This window comes from Meriones unguiculatus, chromosome 2, assembly GCF_030254825.1.
Source record: "Meriones unguiculatus strain TT.TT164.6M chromosome 2, Bangor_MerUng_6.1, whole genome shotgun sequence".
NCBI classification, from domain to species: Eukaryota; Metazoa; Chordata; class Mammalia; order Rodentia; family Muridae; genus Meriones; species Meriones unguiculatus.
In genome coordinates this window covers 100,648,423-100,669,618 of record NC_083350.1, presented here as the reverse complement: position 1 = coordinate 100,669,618, position 21,196 = coordinate 100,648,423, and the positions used below count along the sequence as shown (strand labels likewise).

General features: G+C 38.4%; 1 protein-coding gene across 2 annotated transcripts in view; it reads left to right on the top strand.

Annotated features, from left to right (window-relative positions):
* Positions 1–21,196, top strand: part of Nedd1 (NEDD1 gamma-tubulin ring complex targeting factor) — a 41,622-nt gene that overhangs the window by 5,672 nt on the left and 14,754 nt on the right. For both annotated transcript variants that reach the window (XM_021656056.2, XM_021656055.2), the window contains exons 3-8: positions 470–564; positions 4,060–4,176; positions 7,109–7,249; positions 17,487–17,716; positions 19,284–19,485; positions 19,839–20,022. In XM_021656056.2, coding sequence (XP_021511731.1) covers positions 470–564; positions 4,060–4,176; positions 7,109–7,249; positions 17,487–17,716; positions 19,284–19,485; positions 19,839–20,022 — 969 coding nt within the window. The remainder of the gene's footprint in view (positions 1–469; positions 565–4,059; positions 4,177–7,108; positions 7,250–17,486; positions 17,717–19,283; positions 19,486–19,838; positions 20,023–21,196) is intronic.

Below are 21,196 nucleotides of genomic sequence, written 5' to 3'. Positions count from 1 at the left end.
GAAGCATATGCAACAGTGATTCTGGTCCTGAGAAAAATATCAGTCTTCATTTTTCTATTGGAAAGAGTAGAGAGTGAGTGATGTTGTCGGTACTGAGTGCTGGATCAATAAGTAGGTCCCTGACAGATTTTGTACATGAAAAAACTGATTATTATTTGCATATGCTGTTTTTATCGTGCTCACTTCTGACAGGATAAAATTAGACGTCTGGCTCGCTCTGGAAGGGAGTAGTGTTTCACATTGGGCTAAGTAGCTTTCCAATGATAGCGTAGCTGGAAGGGATGGTTCTTCCCTGCAGTACTGAAAAAGAGAATCGGTAATTGGTAACTGGAACCATTTTGAAAGCTTGTGTATGAGCTGTGTTTGTGTATTTGTCCCCGTGTTGGCTTACATGACTGTGCTCCCATGACCATACTTGGGGGCTGTGGGTGCCCATGGACTGTTTGATGCTTCCTAACTCTTCATTCAGATAACTTTCTAGTGACAGCATCTTCCAGTGGTGACAAAATAGTGGTGTCAAGTTGCAAATGTAAACCGGTCCCACTTTTGGAGCTTGCTGAAGGGGTAAGTTATTTGCTTTTTAAATTGTTTAAAACCTCAGTTGCTTAAGTGACAGTGGATTACTTGTTACAGTTCTTTGTGTTTAAAAACATTTTTCACCTAAACTCTGAGTGATACAGTAACAGGGCAGGTGTGTTATCTCACCTAACAGGTTGTTAGATGAGATTAAAGTGTGTCCTAGGAGAGTAGTTGAGACCTTAGGTTTCATCAGGAAGGCCCTCTTCTGTTTCCCCTCTTGTTGACTCATGACTAGGTCACTAGGCTTGCTTGACCTTACTAACTCTCAAGATGTAACTGCCCCTGGGTGCAATGTCATCAACAAAGGCTAGTTCTGAAGGTGCCCTTCTGCTTTAGATGCTGGCCACTTAGCACTCAGGCGTCTGCCCCAGCCTCCCTAAGCACCTGGAAGAGATCAGCCTCTTTGCTGAGTCCTGGGCCCACAGCGCACAGCGAAGCTCTCACTGAATATTATTTTTTCTCCTTTTGTTTTTTAAGTTCATTCAGGATAGTACTGGTTTCCTCATTTCCATTCATACATTCACAGAGGCTATTCTTCAGAGAGAATAACACCTAACAAAAAAAGTATAGCTTGTTCTTGCTGCTGCTGCTACTGCCTTTTCTTTCTTTCTTTCATTAAGTTTAAATTTCACTTCCAGCCCAGGTGTGGAAGCTTAGAGGCAATGTCTAATAAAGGCAGAATGGGAGTTTGAGGCAGACGGGGCTAAGTTAAGTTGAAGAAGAGCCTGTCCTTGGTCATTAGGTAAACCGCACTCCTACCTAGGAGTCACAGCAACTAGGGGTGACAGGACTAGGGGTACTTTAAAGAGTGACCAGAGGCTGCTGCTGAGTTTAATGTCAAAGCCAGACCAGTTTCTCCAACCTTCATAAGATAATGGGTGCATTGTGTTTTAAAATCGACATTTAGCACCTTCAGCCCCCCCACCTTTGTTTTTTAATCTATTTGATTGTGTTTTTGTTTATTTGGACAGTCTCCTGTGTAGCTCTGGATGTCTGGAACTTGCTATTTAGGCCAAGCTGGCCTTGAAGTCATAGAAATCCACCTGTCTTTGCCTTTTTAGTGTTTGAATTAAAGGCATGAGCTACTAAGCTCAACGCCTCCCACTTTAAAAAGAAAAGTATACTTTGTGCTTTTATACTTCAAATTCCATTGTATACCTTAACACTTTAACAGATGATGTATACAGATGAGAGTCATTCTGAGGACTTGGTGAACATTCCCATTCTTTTGTGTAATTTTAGCTCTGCCCAATTTAAGACATGGCATTATAAAGCAGGTGGACAAATGAGTTCATTAGAGTTCCAATTTTGAAGGTACTGCAGTTACAAAAGCTTTTATCAACACTTTAAATAAAGGAATTTATTAGGAATTTATTGTGACATGTCAGCACTCTAGTCATTGTTTGGGTTGGGTTCCATCCCTATGAACTCACATGCTGTTTGAGCTATCTGGCCTTTTCTGCTTGGGAAAAGAGATTTCCACCCTACTTATTTTAAAACTATTTCTAGAATAAAATTTTAGGTTGATGATTTTGTCTTTAATTTTTTGTATTTCCTCTTTGAAGTGGTAGATTGGTATTAACAGTATTAACGTGCCCATAGTGGGCTACAAAATAACTTTGAAGTGTAACCACTTTGTTTTTAGATTTAAGAAATTACATGTTTTGATTTTTTTTTTTGTCTTCTGGGTACAGAGTCTATAAAACCATACAATATCTATTAATTATATAAGTTCATTAGATGCATTAAAGTGTGTTAGCATAAATGGTCTTCTATCCTCCAGGTAAGCTGGTTTAAGTATAGGTTTTGTTCTGAGCCCTTAATAATTGTACCAGTGCCAGCTGACATCCCAATGTATCAGCCTTTGGTGGATACTGTCCTTAACTTGTTCTTTTAAGAGTTATCTTAATGGTTATTAGAACACTTTGATTTGCAGTGCTGTTTATTTCTAGGATGACACCTGCAAAAACAGAGAACACTGATGTGGTGTGCCTCCTGATCTTTTTATGTGTGTTAGTTGATATTGTCAGTTAAATGATAAAAGAAATCTTGATTGATCCAGTGAGGATGCGGAAAGGGGACCATCGTAAGAGTTTCTTTGGAGCAGAGACTGGTCTGGGGATGCGTGACTCAGGGTAGCAACAGTTGATGTACATGCAGACATGTGAAGTGACAGGCCTACGCCTACGCAGCTTGCCTTTTGGTTAAGTCATGAAGTCTTCTTTGAATGTTATTTTTCCTTTTTTGTTGTTTGTTTTTCATGGCATTCAACTGGAATTTAGAACAATTAGTGTAGCTCCATTCTGCTTCTGTAGGTTAAATAAAACGCTGCAACAGTGCCCAGATCCTGTGTTCCTGATGGCACTAGGGGGCACATACTTCCTGCAAGAATAGCTTGATAGCCTCTGCTGTTCAGTACAGATAACATTATTCTGTATTGTTGGCTAAATGTGGTTGTAATCTTTTAAGAAACTGGCTTTCTGATTTCAGGCAGACAATAAACTTTGAGCAAAGATGCCTAAGAGCCTGGAAAGTCGTTTTATAGAGAACTAAAATACTGCTGCAGAAAGTTACACTAAATGGCCAAGGGAGGTTGCTTTAGGAACCTTTTGTCGTCTTTTGACCAGGCAGAGCCATCAGTCCTGGTTCAGTGAATTTCACTTCTGGGCTAGGAGAGTAGCTATTTTGAAGCCTTGAGGAGTTAGAAGATTGCTGTGTTAGGACACAAGGTTGTTTATTGGTGGAGAATTAGTGCATGAAAAAGAAAATAATAACCGACTAGGACAGGGCCCAGACAAATGTGCCTCAGACAGCAGGTTGATGGGTGTGGGGTTTCTTCTAGGTATTCTTGGAAGCCATTGAAAACCCAGCTCTGGCTTGCCGTGTGTGTGTGTGTGTGTGTGTGTGTGTGTGTGTGTGTGTGTGTTTTGTTTTGGTCCTCTATTTAATGAGGAATGGTCTTATAGGAAGTAGGAGTGGAAACTGGAAAACTAGTTAGAAGGCTACTGCTGAATTTGGGCAAAGTTTTGGTTAGTGGCAGTAATATATTTAGATTCAGGGAAGCATGTGGAATTTATTGTAGGATTGGATTTTCCTAGACCTTGTTAATAGGTTGGGACCAGGGTGACAAGGAATTGAGGTTTTTCAGCAACTTTACTGTGGTAGTTTGTGCCCTTGCGGAACTGAGGAACAGTGTGAGGCCAGATTTCTTGGTCTATGTGTATGCCTTTGCTTTGGCTGTCAGCCATAGCACCACATCACTCATCCTTGAGGTCTAGATTTGGTGACATTCTTAAGAATTGCTGGGTGAGATTTGTTGTTTTCTTGACCTCTTAAAATGAATGGATAATGAGAGGTGAAATCTTTAATTGCAAGTATCAGCATCTTTATGCTTGTAATTCACAGTCCTGATTACTGTATTGGGTGAGATCTATCATCTCTGGGCTCTGCTAAGCCAATTTTGTTTGTTTGTTTAAATAGCAAAAGCAGACATGTGTCGACTTAAATTCTACATCGATGTATTTGGCAAGTGGAGGCCTAAACAATACTGTTAATATTTGGGATTTAAAGTCAAAACGTGTTCATCGCTCTCTTAAGGTAAGCGAATATATTTACACTATGTTTATAGGATGAGTAGCTCACACTCTTTTTGGAATGGTTACCAAACTTTGCGCTCATAATTGAAGTGCTTTAGAATTGAAGTGAGAGCTATTGCGGGAGATGTAGGTGCTGTCCAGCTGAAACTTGTTTTCTTCATAAAAGTTGTTGATGCATGTTGCAGTTTCCTTTTTTTTTCATGTATTTCTGTTGTTTTGAATGAACTGCTTCTTTGAGGTTTTCTTTTTCTTTTTTTTTTTTTTTAAGTAGTTTTGTCATCAATTTTCTTAAAGGGGTTTTGGAAAAATGTAGTTCTGGACTTCAGTAACAGGGTTAAGGGTTTAGTCTCTTAGTTCCATAGTGCGTTTAGCTGCCATTATTGATGATATTTTTGCTTGTGTCTTTTTAAGCTTAACAATGAAATAGTTGTTAAAATAATTTGCTACTTAAAATTAGTGTTCCCTCAGGTAACTCTTTGTAGTTTCAGAAAATAAACACACTCATCCCAGGAAAGTGTGGTTGAGACTTTCTTAACTTTTTTTTTTTTAATTTTTAATATTTAGAAGGGACTGCAAAGTTATATGTAAGTTTGTCATTTAAAAATATTTAATAGAAAATTTAAATATTTGTGTATATGTCCTCCCCTGCATGCACAGAGAACTTCCTTTAACTGTTAGCCATGTTCCTCATTGTCTGACGTCATTTTGTGTCCAGTAATGTTTTATCTGTGTCCTTGTGTGCTCTCTAGTAATCCCATCTCCAAATTGTTCTGTAGTAAATACCAGACATTTTAATATGTGTCTTAGCATCATTGAGCTAATTCTAAAGGTACCTTTTGAAGAATAGTTCTCTCACATAACTAAACTGAGACACAATCCTGTAATTGCTTCTGGAAGTTATTGTTTTACCTCTGGAAGTTTATTGTTTTAAGCATACCTAAACTTTGAAGAGCCTTTAAACTCTGCTTTGGAAAACATATGTAATGGAAGAGTTGCTCCTAATGAAATAGTTAGCATTTGTCTAAGTCCCTTACTCTGCTGGCTGCGTGCCTGCAAATGCTTATTCTGTTTATTTCAGTATGTCTGCAAAGCAGACGAATATTCTTATGTGTGGTGGACAGACTAAGTTAGATATTAATGAACTTGTGCTTTGTCAGCTTCGTGGTGGTCTGTGTAAGTACAGACCTTATTCTTTGTGTAGTATTTCAGTTGTGCACTATTTGAATTCACATTGCTTAGAGAGATGCAGTCATTCGCAGTAAGTAGGGAGTGTCTCACTCAGCTAAAAGAGGGGAGTCTAACCAGACTGTCAGAGGTTTTTTGGCCTCCATCTCCTCCTTTGCTGACTGGCAAAATTCTACTCATTTCCTGTCCTCAGTTTTCTTAATTCAGATAGCCTTTTATCTTCATATCCTTTCGAATCTTAGAATGCTGTGTGTCTATTTGAGAAGCATTTGTCTCATTGATAAAACTTTTTCTTTTGCCTTTGAGTTTCTTATCTACTGTAATCTTCTTCCTAGTGATAGGAGACTGGTTTCTGGGATTGGTTGGTGCACAGTAAATGTTTTCTGTTGATGTATTTTCTACAGTTGAAATTAGGAAGACACTTCCTTTACAGCGTCACAGAAATTCTATTGGATGACACAGTTTAATTCCCTATGACAATAATGCACAAAATGTTACTTACTTCTTTGTGTCAAAAATTTTCTTTTCCTGAGGCTGTTGTGCTTTGATAGAAAAGGGGGAAATGTTTGAAGGGTCATTTGATAAAGCTGTAAGTGTGATATCCTAGGTATGCTAGTCTTGATAGTCCGTTAGTTATTTTGTATTAAGTTTAATATATCTATCTTAGTAAGTAACAGAACACCACATTGTTGAAAACAAAACAGTCCCCAAACCCCACCTTCTAAGAAATCAGTGTTACATGTTCCTGCTAAGCATCTCTGATTTGATGTTTGAAAACAATCCTTGTGAACTCAGTTTGTTCAAAGGCTTGGACTTCTCATTCCTTCAAAGTAGACTCTGTTCATATTTGGAAGGCAGTCTGTTGTTTTGGGAGGGCCTTGGCATTTGGAGCTGAATCCTGGTGTGTCACTTAGCACATATGTAAGGTGCACCAGGCTCAAGCTTCCATGTCTTGTGTGCCTCTCTATAATGGGAAAATGACATGGCCTCTTAGTATTCCCACTAGTCAGTGAAGCCCCAGCCGAGAAGGCACTCAGCCAGTGGATGCAGCTGCTGTCTATTGTCACCAGCTCAGTTGTTGCTTTTTCTCCCACTTTGTCATGTCTGATTTTCTTCCTTTCCCATAACTTCACTCTGGTCTTGTTTTATTCATTGCCTTGTCTTTTGAGACAAGACCTTGCTATGTCCAGGTTAACCTAGAATTGTATGTGGTACAGGCTAGTCTTGAACTCATGACCATCCTTAGTGCTGGGATTACTTGTGCTATCACTCCTCACTCTCATCTTTTCTTTAAGGTTGAACTCACTATTATGTCTCTCTCTTAGTACAGTTGACAGTGATATATGTTTTTCTCCTTTTGATCCCCTAATTTCACTGTTTATTTAGCATTTGCTCTGTCATTTTGGTGCTAATTTTAGTGTCTTCTAGTCGAACAGTAATACTCAAGAACAGACATTTAACTTGAAATAAATGTTATCTATCAGTGGGAGGCAGGCAGTTCTGTAAGGTGAACATTAAAGTAAGTGTCTGTTCTAGGTTGTTTATTGTTTCAGAGACCGTGGAAATGTATTATGGCTCTGAGAAACTGCCTTCTGCGGAGACTTCATGTTGATCGTGCGGTGTCCCAATCAGCTCAGTAGCGTGTTGGAAGGAAAACATTAGCACACGTGTTGATTGACAAACTGCTATTTTCTGTTTATCACAATTTGGGGGCTAATGGCTGCTGTTGGTGAATTTGTTTCTTTCAGGATCATAAACGTGAAGTAACTTGTGTGGCCTACAATTGGAATGACTGCTACATTGCTTCTGGGTCTCTCAGTGGGGAGATTATCTTACACAGTGTAACCACTAATACATCTAGTACACCTTTTGGCCATGGAAGTAAGCAGGTATGGTATTTTTTTTTTAATGAAGTTGATAACTTATATTTTTAATTATTTTATGTAAAAAAGTAAGTTTAAATTTTTTAGCATTTAAAAATTTATTTGGCTTTCTGGAAAATGCCTAGCTAATTTTTAATGGTAGTTTTTGAAAAAGAGGAAGTAAGCTAACATAAACTAGAGTACTTGTATGAATTTACTTCTGTAGTTAAATAGTTTATCTTTCTATCCTATAACTGTTTTTCTAACAAAATGCACCTGTTTGCACTTAAGTCTATTCCCTGCTAACATTATTTGAAAAATTCTAGAGATGGTTCCAGTGGGGTTAAATTTTAAGGTGAATATGTTGTGTTTGTGTTGTGCTTTGTATTAGGGAGCATAAAAAAACCTGTGAACATTAGCCTGGATTTTTAGTAATGTAGAAACTAGTTATGGCCATGTGTATGTTTATGCTCTGCTCTCTGTATTTTGCTAGAGTCTTATTACCTATGTAGAGGACTTGCCACTATTTGCTGTTTCACACCCAGTGGTCACTGCTCCTACATGCTCCTCATGCTCCTCATGGAGGCTTTGACGTAGTATGTTGGTCTGAGTTTACAGTTGAGAAAGTATGATTCCACTCCTTCAGTTCCAGAACAGACTGACTGGAAGGTCCGCTGCTCTTGTAGCCTTGCTTCCTCTTGGCTCACTGTCTAGCTTGGTGGAAGCCGTGAGTGATTACTTAAGACTGTGAATATCTGGAGCTTCTGGGCACAGTTGCAAGATATATTAATTTAAGGAAATGGCAGTAGTGCGATGTCTTTCATATCTGTGGCCATGGGTTCTTGGCCAGGTTTACAGTGTTAGGCACAGGTTCCCTCCTGTTGGGTGGACTTAAGTCCAAGTAGACAGCTGTCAGTTCACTCCCAATTATATGTGCCAATATTCCCCTGCTGTGGTATCCTGCTGGGGCAGTTGTCATTACGGCTGGGTAGCACTATTGAGAACTTTCCTCCTTTGGCAGCTTACACAGCAATTCTAGGACGATGTGCGCCCATCCTCAGGGAGGGGCCTTCCAGCTCCTGTCAGAACAGCTTGATTCCTCAAGCCCTGAGACAAAAACATGCAGTGTCTTCAGCAATAGGGTCTTACCTTCCAGTTTTGGAGACAACAAAGGGCATTGGCCATAGCCTGTGCTGTTTGGGGGTCTTTTGGACTTCCTTGACCAATTGTCAGAAGGAAGTTTTATGCTTAGTACTGTGGAAGTGGTGCTTCTCAACCTTACTGCTGTGATTTTGAATACAGTTCCTCATGTCATGGGGTCCCCAACCATAACATTTTTTCTTTTCCTTTTTTTTTTTTTTTTTTTTTGAGAGGGTTTCTCTGTGTAGCTTTGGCTGTCCTGGACTTGCTTTGTAGATCAGGCTGGCCTGGAACTCATAGAGATCCACCTGCCTCTGCCTTCCTGAGTGCTAGGATTACAGGTGTGCACCACCACACCTGGTTTAAAATTATTTTCATTGCTATTTTATAACTAATTTTGCTACTGTTATGAATCATAGTCTTAGGCAACTTCTGTGAAAGGGTCATTTGACCCTTCAGAGGGCTCATGATCCACAGGTTGAGAACCATTGGTCTATGGCTCTTGGAAGCATTATCACCTCAAGTGGTATAAGTTTATTTGGTGTGTGCCTGTGTGTGTGTGTGTGTGTGTGTGTGTGTATCAGTACATATATTTAATTTTATGTAAACATAAAATAATACAATTCCCATTGGCTTTTTCTTGAAAGTTATTTAACCTTTTCCCGTTGTATTACCCTTCCTCCCTAGGTAAGGCCCTCCGCTTCAGTTTTTACCCTTTCCTTCTCCAAAGTTCTGGGGTCCTACTATTCTCCCTGTAGAGCTCTTCCTCACTCCTTTCCCGTAGCCACAACTAGTGGTAGATAAGACACTAGATGGAGGATGTAATGTTTATTCATATCCCTTTCTCACATGAAAAGAACAAAACCCTTAAAATCTTAGGTGATGGATTTCAGCACAGTTGATTTTTCAGGGAATTTTAATTGATTAGTTTGCATCAGAAAACTGAATTAAGTTTTCTAGTTTAGGAAAAGAGTAATGCACAGAGTTCATCTCCAGTGTGAGTCCAAACCAGTCAGAACTTGAGCTTGCCCTGGGCATGCTACCTCCTGGGGCACCACTGCAGGAGCTGTGGTGGGCTTTGTATTTGCTTTGCAGCACTAGGCTAAGAGATCAATGAGTGTCAGCTGCTGTAGGGAGTTTTTAATGAATTGTTATATCAAGACATTAAAATCACTTCTGATTTACTTCCTCAACATGGTTTAAACATCTTCGGTTTATGTACTCCCCTCAACTCTCTACTCCTCCTGGGACAAATGAGGGTTTTTTTTTTTTTTTTTTTTTTGTTGTTGTTTGTTTTTTAACTATTTTATATTCTTTGGTAAGCTATTCCATTAAGAGAAAAACACCTAGGCAAGGAAATAGAAGTTGGCCACTTTGTCCGTAGAGATCAGTTCTAGATCTCTTAGGAAAGTCAGTGTACTGATTCTGCATACTCTGGGTTTACGTCACATAATTGAAGTACTTGGGCATTTTTACATTAGTTTTTTCTTACAACTCAATTGCAGTTTACCTATTATTACCACAAGCACAGAATTGTCACTTGAGCATTTATTTAAACATTCTCTTATATGCTTTCTTAAAACTCAAGTAAGAGTTTGAACATATTAAGTACTCATTTAAAATTTTAAGTAGTTGATAAGATCTCAAGTGTGTCACACACTGATGTTTTTAAATTCAGATATACCATTGTTCAGCTCAGTTTTGTTTTGGTTGATTTTTACTGTGCCTAGGCTCAGGGTTATTGAGAAAAAGTAGTAGTTAGGATATATCCATGATCAAATTGAAAATTTTATTTTTGAAGTTGTAATAATCACCCAAATGGCTTTTTAGAGAAAGTGATAAATCCTTGGCGTCTCACTGAATCTACACCAGGCTGATATTCATGTCAGAAATGATGCTGCCTGAATATATTTAAGTCTTACTTTGAAATGTCGGAGTTGAATTGAAGCTATTAGTTTTTGTCTTTCTCTAAGGAAAAAAGAGCCGCACTGCTTCTGAGGAGCTGCTGGCTGAAGGCTTCTAAGCTGTAATTGCATGCCAACGCTGCGCAAGCTAGCAGCTTGGACTCAGTTTAACTCGTGTTGCCTTTTCCCAAGCAGTTAAAAATGTGCATCTGTGTTACAGATGCCTTAGGTTAAAAAGAAAATTTTAGGTAAAGCAGGTGAGATTTAAAAATATACCACAGTACATGTTTAAATCCATTTGTTTTCTTTAAGTGAAATTTTGTTTAATATATAGATTTTATAAGTATTAATAAGCCTGCTTGAGTAGAGAGATGTTGTAAATGTAAGCAATTACTTTTTAAAATGATAATTATTTTGTAAAGAATGAGCTTAGGGCTGGGATATACCTCTGCTATAGAAACCCTGTCAAGTCCTGAGTTGTATTCCTGGCACTCCAGAAATTTTTTAAGTATAATTTTCTTTGTATTTTACATGGATTTATACTAAATATGTGACTACAGAGCTTTATTTCTAGACTAAGCTTACAGGAGCATTAGTATAATTTATATTGGGGAAAATGTTTGACATGATAACACATCCTTAATAATCTCTGTATTTCCTTAGCATTTGTTATATTCTTGCCTAGCCCCTGTATTATATTCTTTAGCAGTTTTATTATTATGTAAGCATAAAATAAGTTGATACTTTATACTTATTTTCAAAGATATTATTTATGTTTTTGTTTCTTAACATTAATGGAAATTATTTGAAAAGTATTATCTTATGTGTTTCCATATATAGCTTTGTCTTTCTTACACAGTAATTTTCTTTGTCTAAACTGGTTTTCTGCCTTTTGTCACTGTATTGTGTCCCAGGCATGCTCACACTAATCCTCCTAACTAATCTTCATTGTTTGTATGCATTTTACTACTTTATGTCACTGTTTACCAAAAGATTCTTCTGTTCTAGATCTTTTTCCAATTTTTTATAATCACAACCAGCACTATATTTTAATAATATTATGGAAATCTCTTATTATTTTGACTTTTTTTTAATAAAATTTAGGAGCAGGTTCACTGTTAGTCGTAGACAGTGAGGGGCACCAGAGCCATCATTAGTCCTGAGGTATCTGGTTCTTTGACTTTCTCTGAAGGTACCAACAAGCAGCAGATGTTCTGAGCTCTGTGAATCTAAATAAAGATCCGTGAGTAGGAGGTTTAATGAATAATATTTCTCCTGTTCCTGTCTTAATTCAGTTAGGAGCATCTTCTCTTCAGAATGTAAGATGCCTGGCAAAGGGAAAGAAAACAAAAAGTAAGTTTGCAAAGGACAAATTAACCCAGCAGACAGATTCCCTGTCTGTTCTCTGTAGGTTAGTAATTGAATCTGCCAGAAAGAACTGACAGTAGATTAACCAGAGGAAAGGTATGCAGACTCATTACATACAAGCACCTAAGAATATCGAAAGAACTAAAGGTGAAACCCAAGCTGTGGGATCCATAGTCCCCAGCAACATCTTTAACGGACAGCCTCAAGTCACCATATAACAGCCTGCTTATTCATGTACGCGATCAGGAGCCTTTAAACTGCCTCCATGCTGCCCCTGCCCCCAAGCAAAAGCAGTGATTGGGTATGTGGATCTTATTTAAGCTGGGCACCCTACTCTTAGATCAGTAACTCAGAACTGCTGCATGTGCTTGAGTCTCTAGGCTCTGTCCATTTAAGGCTGATGAACTAACTGTAGCTGAACCACAAGCCCACAAGCTGAAGAGGTGGCCCAGAAAGCAAGTTAACAATGTTTCTGGTCTTCAGCTGTTTAGAATCCCCAGGGAGCACCAGACAAAAAATACTTAAACTTTGAAAAATGTAAGTGTTATATAAAAATGACAAAATAGAAAATACATTTTAAAAAGAAAGGAAACTTTCAAACTTAGGTATCCAGCAAGTGCCAGGTCTAGGAAACTATGGTAGTCCTCGATCTTTGATTTCAAAACCTCAAAGATATAAAATACAGTAAAATACAAAATTAATGTTTTACAGACCGTGGGGAAAAATCAGCAAAGGATTGTCATTTAAAGCAGTGGATCTCAACCTGTAGGTTACAACCCTGCACATCTGTATTTACATTATAATTCATAACAGCAAAATTACAGTTATAAAGTAGCAATGAAATAATTTTATGGCTGGGGACCCACCACAACATGAAGAATGGTGTTAAAGTGTCACAGTGTTAGGAAGGTTGAAAACTACTCATTTAAAGCATTCTTTTATTTTGTGATTTTTTTGACCGTGGAATACAGTAGAAAGTTAGTTCTTTTAAAGTAGCAGAATTAATAATGAGCAAGAATGCATAATTTATATTATAAAATTCATAATTTGATTAAATAGTGTGTGTGTTTACTTAGTAATCCAGTGAGATTTGGCAGCTGTTGGGCTTCAACATGGAGAAGGAAGACGAAGAGCTGAAAGGACTTGTTAGATTGATAAATGAGTTTGTGGGAGGATGAATGGGCCCGAGGACCAGGCAGTGGTAACTTGGGAAAGAGTTCCACTGGCATCTGGGGAGATGCCACAAGTTAGGGTGAAACAGGGACTGATGTTCTCTGGGAACAGTTCTCAGAAGATAGATTGGAATTATGTCAAGAGTAGACCTTTGTGCCTTCTCGGTGATGAATGTCTCTAGTTAGTAGCTTTGGTGTTAACTAGAGAGAGAGATCCAAGGATCTGGAAGGATTTCATTCTTTCTGGAGGAGTGCCCTTGGCTAGGTAAGGGAAACACACCTCTACCTCCCTGCACTGGAGAGGAGAGTCTAGAGGTGGAAGGGCGTGTCCAGAAGCCTTAAGACTTTCTCAGAGATCTGTAGCCTAGGTCTCTGACAGGAAAAGAATCAACAACACTAAAAAGAAGTGGAGAAAATATGTGCAGTGTACATCAGCATTTATGGCCTTACTTTAAGAACAGTTGCAGATTAGCATTTAAAATTCTTAATATCTCAATAGAAAATAGGCAAAGTAGATTAATAGACAATTCATAAGAAAAATAAATAATGCTTACTTAGTGTTCTCAACCTAGTATCTGAAGAGCATTGAACAACAGAAATATAAATTATCTCAAATTAACAACTTTAGAAAATGATAGATTTGTTGGAAACTGGAGGAGATAAATTGGTATAGATGTTCATTTTTATATTATCCAGCTGTGAAATCAAATGGAAGACCTTTTAATGACATGACTGTGTCATAGTAGAATGTAATCCCAGCTAGTGGTTCTATTCCACTGAACTCACATGTATAGAAAGGTACTTTAAGGAGGTTTTCTATAGTTGCTGAGATTACTGATGAATTTACTCTCTTGTTACTTAAATTTTCTTCCAAGTACCTATAGTGGATATGAGAATTCCTTAGCCCATCAGCTGACTTTTTTATTTTTGTAAATTTTGTTAATGAAATTTACATAGTTCGGCATGATAACATGTTTACTTTCGGTTTATTTAGGAATAAGTTTGCCAGACCCTTACTTATATGAGTAAGTTTTATATTTATAAACAACCTCTTAACAGAAACAGATGTATTGTTACATAGTGATTTGTCTTGGAAGAAAAAAATAACATTGATACTTAAAGTGCCAGACAAGATAATTGCTTAATAAGTTAGGTGCTGCTCATACCAAAGTACATTATTAATTTTACATAGTGTAGCAGATTAGTACTTTGTTTATCTGGGATCATGGCCAATGTCTTAATATTCTAAAGAGATAATGGTTTAATAGATGTTGAAAGAACAGAAATGATATTTTCAGAGGAGTAAAGAATAGATGTTTAACATACATTTATGGGTCTTAAAAATATATGTTCATATTGCTCATCAAGTTGAAGATCTAGACATAAATCACACAACTAATATATACACCTCACTTTTGATAAACCAGAAATGCACACTGGAAAACAGTGTCTTCAACAAATGGTGCTGATCTAACTGGATGGCTGTATATAGAAGAATGCAAATAGATCTGTATATCTCACCCTGCACAAAACTCAACTCCAAATGGATCAAAGACCTAAACATAAGGCCAGATACACTGAATCTGATACAAAAGAAAGTGCAGAGTAGCTTGAACTTACTGGTACAGGAAAAGACTTTCTAAACATAGCACCATTAGCACAGGCACTAAGATTGACAATAAATTTTCTTAATTTGATAAAACTAAAAAGTTTCTGTAAAGCAATGAACAACACCATTTGGACAAAGTGGCAGCATACAGAATGGGAAAATATTTTTACCAACTGTATATCCAAATAGAATGCTAATGTCCAAAATATATCAAGGTCTCAAAAAACTGGACCTCAAGCAAATAGCTCAATTTAAAAATGGGGTACAGATCTATAAATAGAATTCTCAAAAAAGGAAACTCAAGTGGCTGAGAAACACTTAAATGGTAAAAAATTCTGATTCGTCAGGGAAATGCAGATCATCATACTCCAGTCAGAATGGCCAAGATAAATAAATTGATAGCTCATGTGGCGAGGACGTGGGAATGCAAATTTATTCAGCTACCATGGAAATCAGTGTGGTGGTTTCTCAGGAAAATGGGAATTGATTTTCCTCAAGATCCAGCTATACCAGTCTTGGACATATACCTAAAGAATGTTTCATCTTATTACAGAGACACTTGCTTAGATCTGTTAATTGCTGTTCTGTTCATAATAGCCAGAAATTGGAAGCAAGCTAGACATCTTGTCAACAGATGAATGGATAAAGAAAATGCAGTACATTTATGCAACTCCATCATTAAAGAAAATGAAATCATGAAATTGACAGGTAAATGTGTGGAATTAGGAAAAAAAAAAACATCTTGAGCAAGGTAACCCAGACCCTGAAAGAAAAATGCATGTGTTCATTTATATGTGGATGTTAGTTAAGTCAAAGTTAAGCAAACTATAATATATGGAATCACAGAGGTTGTTTCTCAACCTTCCTAATACTGCAACCCTTTAATACAGTTCTTCATATTGTGGTTACCCCCCAACCATAAAATTATTTTCGTTGCCCCTTCATAGCTGTAATTTTGCTAACGTTATGAACCATAATATAAATATCTGATATGCAGGATGGTCTTTGGTAATCCCTGTGAAATAGTTCTCAAAGGGGTTGATACCCACAGATTGAGAACCACTGTGTAGAGTAAGGGACTGGGGAATGATGCATCTCCCTAGGGCTGGGAAATTGAGTAGATAGTTATGGATGAATGGTGGTTGGAGTTGGGGTAGGGACTAGAACAGGAGAATCAAATAGAGAGGAGAAGAGAAAGGGGAATGAGGGAAAGAATATGGGGAGGGGGAAGGAGAGCTAAATTGAGGGCCATTTGAGGGGCTGTATAGATACCTAACACAGTAGAAGCTTTCTAAAGTGTGTTTGTACGTGAGTGTGTGTGGGAGAGAGAGAGAGACGGAGAGAGACTGTGCATTCTAAGTGAAATTGCCAAATACCGTGGGAGACACCTCCAACTGGACATTTCTCATCACTAAATGAAGTTTTAGTACTGGTACAGTAGTGCAGTGGAGTTCAAAGCTTGTGGGAGTAATCAATTTGACTTAAGGCCTACTCTATACCTGATGCTGCTTGGGTGAACAAGAACTTGAGACTGACTAGCCCAGGGACTTAGGGGAAAACTAAATACTACTGTTCTATAAAAGGAATGAAACAATAAAATGACTCCTAATGACATTCTGCTATACTCTTGATCAGTGTCTTGCTCAGCCATCAACAGAGAAGCTTCCCGCTGCAGCAGATGGGAACCAATACAGAAACCAACAGCCAGATACTAAGCAGCAAAGCAAGAGTGAGAGACCTTGGAACACTCTACCCTAATTGGGATGACTCTTACAAATCCTTCCCATTAGGGCTCAGAGAACCCTGTGGAGAAGGAAGTGGAAAGAGTTTAAGACCCTGAGGGGAAGGAGGACAACAAGGAAATAAAGCCTTAGAAACACAGTAGGCTCAAGGCACATATGTACTCAGACGGAGGGAGCATGTATGGGAACTACAAGGGTCTGAGCCAGATGGGGTCTCAGAGCTGAAAAGAATGGGCACATGCCCCAATCTCTAGCCGAGAAGCTGTTGATGACCACTTGTGAATGAAAAATGAGTTTTCTCCAAGGAAGTCTTACAGGGGAAACAAATCAATTACTCTTAGGCATAGGGTATGGCCATAGTACATGGCCAACTGAAAACGAAGTCGGGCATCTTTGAGTAAGGGATGACTCATAATGTCATGTTGAGGCTTTTTAATTTTTTAAAAATTTTTACTTTTGTTTTATGTATTAATTTGCCCTAAGATTTTGTGTGTGTGGTTTTGTTGGGTTCCCAAATGTGCGATCAAGTATATCTGTGTGTCTGTATCTGTTTCTTGTGTCTTTTCTTGGCCCCTCTTTCTTCTGTTTTGTCTTCTGTTTTGATATGTTTGTTTTGGTTTCATTATTAGCACTGTTAATTATGATAACGAGAGAAATCTGAAAACAGTATTTTAGGAAAGGTAGGTATAATTCAATCAATTTTCTGGTCCAGATAAACTGGAAAGGAGGCCTGTCTTCTGGTGGGACTTAGAGTTGAGACAATGTCCAGCACTGCCCTCAGGCTGATGTTTCCAAGAGGAGGTTTAGCCTGTCCCGTCTAAAGGTTGCCAATCCCTCCGTTGTACTTAGAGCTTACTGTGTTGCTTTTTGTGTTGGATCATCAGCTCCACAGGCCCACACAGACCAATACATGCCAGTGTTCTAAGGGTTATAGAGGAAAAGAGCGCAAAGTAACTTCACTCTGTCCACTTGTTCTCCTGTGATTTGACGTGGTTGGGACCTGTGTTTATGGTGACTCTGCTATCCCTCATTAATTAATGTAGGCAGGGTCGCTGTGTTACATTAGCAGTTTTCCTCTGAAATGGAGGAGATCGAAGAAGCTGTGTTCTCCAAAATGATAAAACAATGACAGATATTCAACTAACAGAGTATTTAAATGTTGCAGGGTCGTCTTATAAGCACACTAAATATCATGGTGGGGTTTGTGACCAAAGCATGTCTGTCTTTTATTAACTCGGAGAATACCTAGGCTGGCATAGACTGAGTTGGTGGAGTTTGGTCGTGTTCATGAATGTTGCAGTCACATCAGTTCCTTTCTTTATCTCGCAGCCTGTCCGGCACGTGAAGTACTCCTTGTTCAGGAAGTCTCTCCTGGGCAGTGTTTCAGATAATGGAGTAGTGACTCTCTGGGATGTGAACAGTCAGAGTTCATACCATAGCTTTGATAGTACACACAAAGCTCCAGCCTCAGGCATCTGCTTCTCTCCTGTCAATGAATTACTGTTTGTGACCATAGGCCTGGACAAAAGAATCATCCTTTATGACACTTCAAGTAAGAAGTAAGTGTATTGTCATGAGTGTCTGCTTTGAGACAGGGTCTCATATAGCCGTGGTAGGCCTCAAACTTGTCAGATAGCTAAAGATGACCTTGAACTTCTGATCCTGTCATCTTGTGGGCTGCTGGGATTACAGGTATATGTCGCCACACCCAGATTATGTGGTGCTTAGGATCAAACCTAGGGTTTTATGCATGCTAGGCAAGCAGTGTGTCCACTGTATCCACTACATTCCTAGCCCTAGCACATCCTTACTTTAGTGACAGCTGTTTCATTAACAGATGTGTTTGTGGCTTACACAGGTATCTGATTACTATTAAGGGGATCTAATATTTGTGCATTTGATGTATCTAATATGAACATTTTCTGTTTTCTTAGACAGAAATGACTGGCATGGACATTAGAGCACTTTTAGACCATGAGTGTTGAGAGAGGCAGAGACAGACAGAAAGAGAGAAACAGAGAAAATCTTCATTGTACATCTTTATTTTATCAGTCTTAAGATTCTTTTGTAAAATAAAACTAAATGTACTTTTTAAAAGCAATTTTGTTTTAAAATTATTTTCTGTATTGAAGTTTCTAAGCTAATTACAATTTGGCCTTTGTTATGGAGTGCTGCTCTGAGCACTAATATATTTCAGCACTGTCCTGGGTCTCTCCCTTCTAAGCCGAGGGGCATTTGCTAAGTATGATAGTCTCCAGACATCATCACATATCTCTAAGAAGTGTTGCCCCTGCTTGGGTAGATGAGATTTGAACCATTCAAATTCTGCTTTTGTGATACCTGTGCTTAATTTAGAATTAAAAAAAAAAAAAATGGCTGCTAGAATTGTAGTCAGTGCTAAGCAGTATTTAAAGATCAAGTGGAATGCTGATGTTTCTATACATTACTGTGGGGGAAGATACCAGATTCTGGCCTTGTGGCATTCTCTCAGTAGTTACTGTGACTGTTTCACCATCTTCTATTTTAAAACAGTTCACTGACAGCCTCTATCTTCAGCAAGCCATTTTTATTTTTTTATTTATTTTTTTGTTTTGTTTTGTTTTTCTTCTTCTCTGGTACCAGATAGACCAGCAAAGAGCACATCAGTATCCATTGGCTGGCTGAGGTCCAGCCACATGAACTGTATTGCTTTTAGCTTTTTGGTCAAGAGATATACAGCTGAGAACAGAGGAGCATCTGCTCCTGTGAAAGGTCGCAGTACCCCAGAGACAAGCAGGCCACTAAGTTGAAACTGGATACGTGGTGCCTGCTCAGCCCTGAGGCTGGCTGCCTGTCATCACATTGGTTGTCACAATCTACCTGTTCCAGGAAATAGGAGATCTACCTGAAAAATGTAAACTATGCCTTGGTAGTGTGAGAGGAAAACTAGATTGGAATGTTCCGTTTGTTACGGGTCATTTTGTTAGCTGTGTGTCTCTAAGACATATTTCAAACTACTTTACACAAGTATTTGGGGTATGTGCTGTTTGACCAGATCTGACTTGGTGGTTTTGATAAATTGGTTGTCATCTAAGCTTATATTCCTGTATACACTAATGTATTTCATATTCTCCTGCTTTTCCAAAGGCTAGTGAAAACTTTAGTGGCCGACGCTCCTCTCACTGCAGTGGATTTTATGCCGGATGGAGCCACTTTGGCTATCGGATCTTCCCGTGGGAAAATATATCAGTATGACTTAAGGATGCTGAAATCACCCGTTAAAACCATCAATGCCCACAAGACATCTGTGCAGTGTATAGCATTTCAGTACTCCACATCTCTGACGAAGGTGAGCTACTGTTTTTAACATTTTCTATTTTACTAAAAGTTCCTAGCTCAGAAAAGGATAATTGTCTTCTCAATTAATCACAGCATTGTCTTGCTTCATGGTGACATTAGACATAGTTTTAGAATAAATCCATTTGAGACTTGATTTTAAAGTTCGTTGGTGTTTAATTCTTCTGTACACTCTCATCAAGGTTATTTTAAAATGCATTGTTGTTTAGAGCAAAATTCAGATATACCAGCAATCTTCAGATTTATAAGAAGAAAAGTTAAGTTTTTAATTTAGCAGGGCACTTATAAAATATTAATGTATGACACATTAGTAACCTGAGCCTTTAAATATTCTATTCCATCCAGGCAAGTTTAAATAAAGGCTGCTCAAATAAGACCCCAGCAGTGAACAAGCGGAGCAGCAGCACTGGGGCTGCCCAGAGTTCTGGAGCTGTCAGAGAAGCATCCGCCCCTTCCATTGCCACAGTGCTCCCGCAGCCCGTGACGACAGCTGTGGGCAAAGGAGCAGTGGCTGCTCAGGACGAAGCAGGTAATTTTGCTTATGCCGAGTGATCGGAGGGCTTTGTCTTTCTCCCAAAACTAGCACTTTCTTCAAGAACTTGGGACTCATTTGAGTACTTAGGCAAAACTGATTAGCAGCTAGCATTGAAAAAAAGAAGCTTATTAACTTCGCCTTGTTAAAGAGCTCTTGAGAGCACTTACTCTCTTCAGCTGAATTTCTGTTGTGAGAAAGTTTAGTGACTATTTTAGACATGGAATACTAGAAGTCATTTGTCCTTAACACTCCCTCAGACTGGTTGATTTTCTTATACGTCATAAGCAGAGAGTAGGAACCTCAATGCTGTCTGTTTGGTTTAACCTTATAGTCAAAAAAGTAAAACATCAAAGACAAGATGAAGAGCTATTCATGGTTCTTTCTAAATTTTTGGTATAATTTATATATTATTTATATAATAATTATTATATATATCATATGTCCTGATGAACCCGCCTCTCTCAACTCCTCCCAGTCCCACCCTTCCTCTCTCTTGGTTCTTAATGTTTCATATCTCAAAATGAAAAGGGAATCAGGTGGTAGGATAAATATTTTGAAATGCTGACTAGTGCCTGGCACACATTAAACTATCATTTGTTAACTGAAAGTTAATAGTGTGTAGGTGATCTCTAATGATAATCCTGTTGACTCTGCTAGGTCAGAGGAAGGTGCAGTGTGGTGGCTGTGCTGCGCTTTGCCTGTAACACCGTATACTCAGTAGTGATGCAAGTACCTTGTCTTACCTTGCAGGTCAAGTGCTTGCTCTTCAGTGTGAATTTACTGCTTCTAAATAACTGCAGAACTTTGAGGTGCAGACTTTGGAAGGGTGAAGTAGCTGTTTTCATTATTGGTTTCCTCTGACAGCCTGTGTCACTCTTACAGAATAGTCACAACCTACAGAAAAATGACTAGGTCCGTTTCTAAGAACTTGGAGACAAACACTGTGGCTATTTACTTGGAGGAAATTATTTTTGAAATATAACTGACTGTCTATTAAAATCCTGAATTAGCTATATTACAAAGCTTTTCCGTGAGTTTCCTGAGTGATTCTGCTTTTTGTTTTGAAAAGCCCTTCATTGACAGATTCTGCTGCTTTTCTTGATGCTCAGTTATAAAATTTTAACAATATGGGTAATACTCGTTTTATAATCTAGCTTCCAAGTTAGCA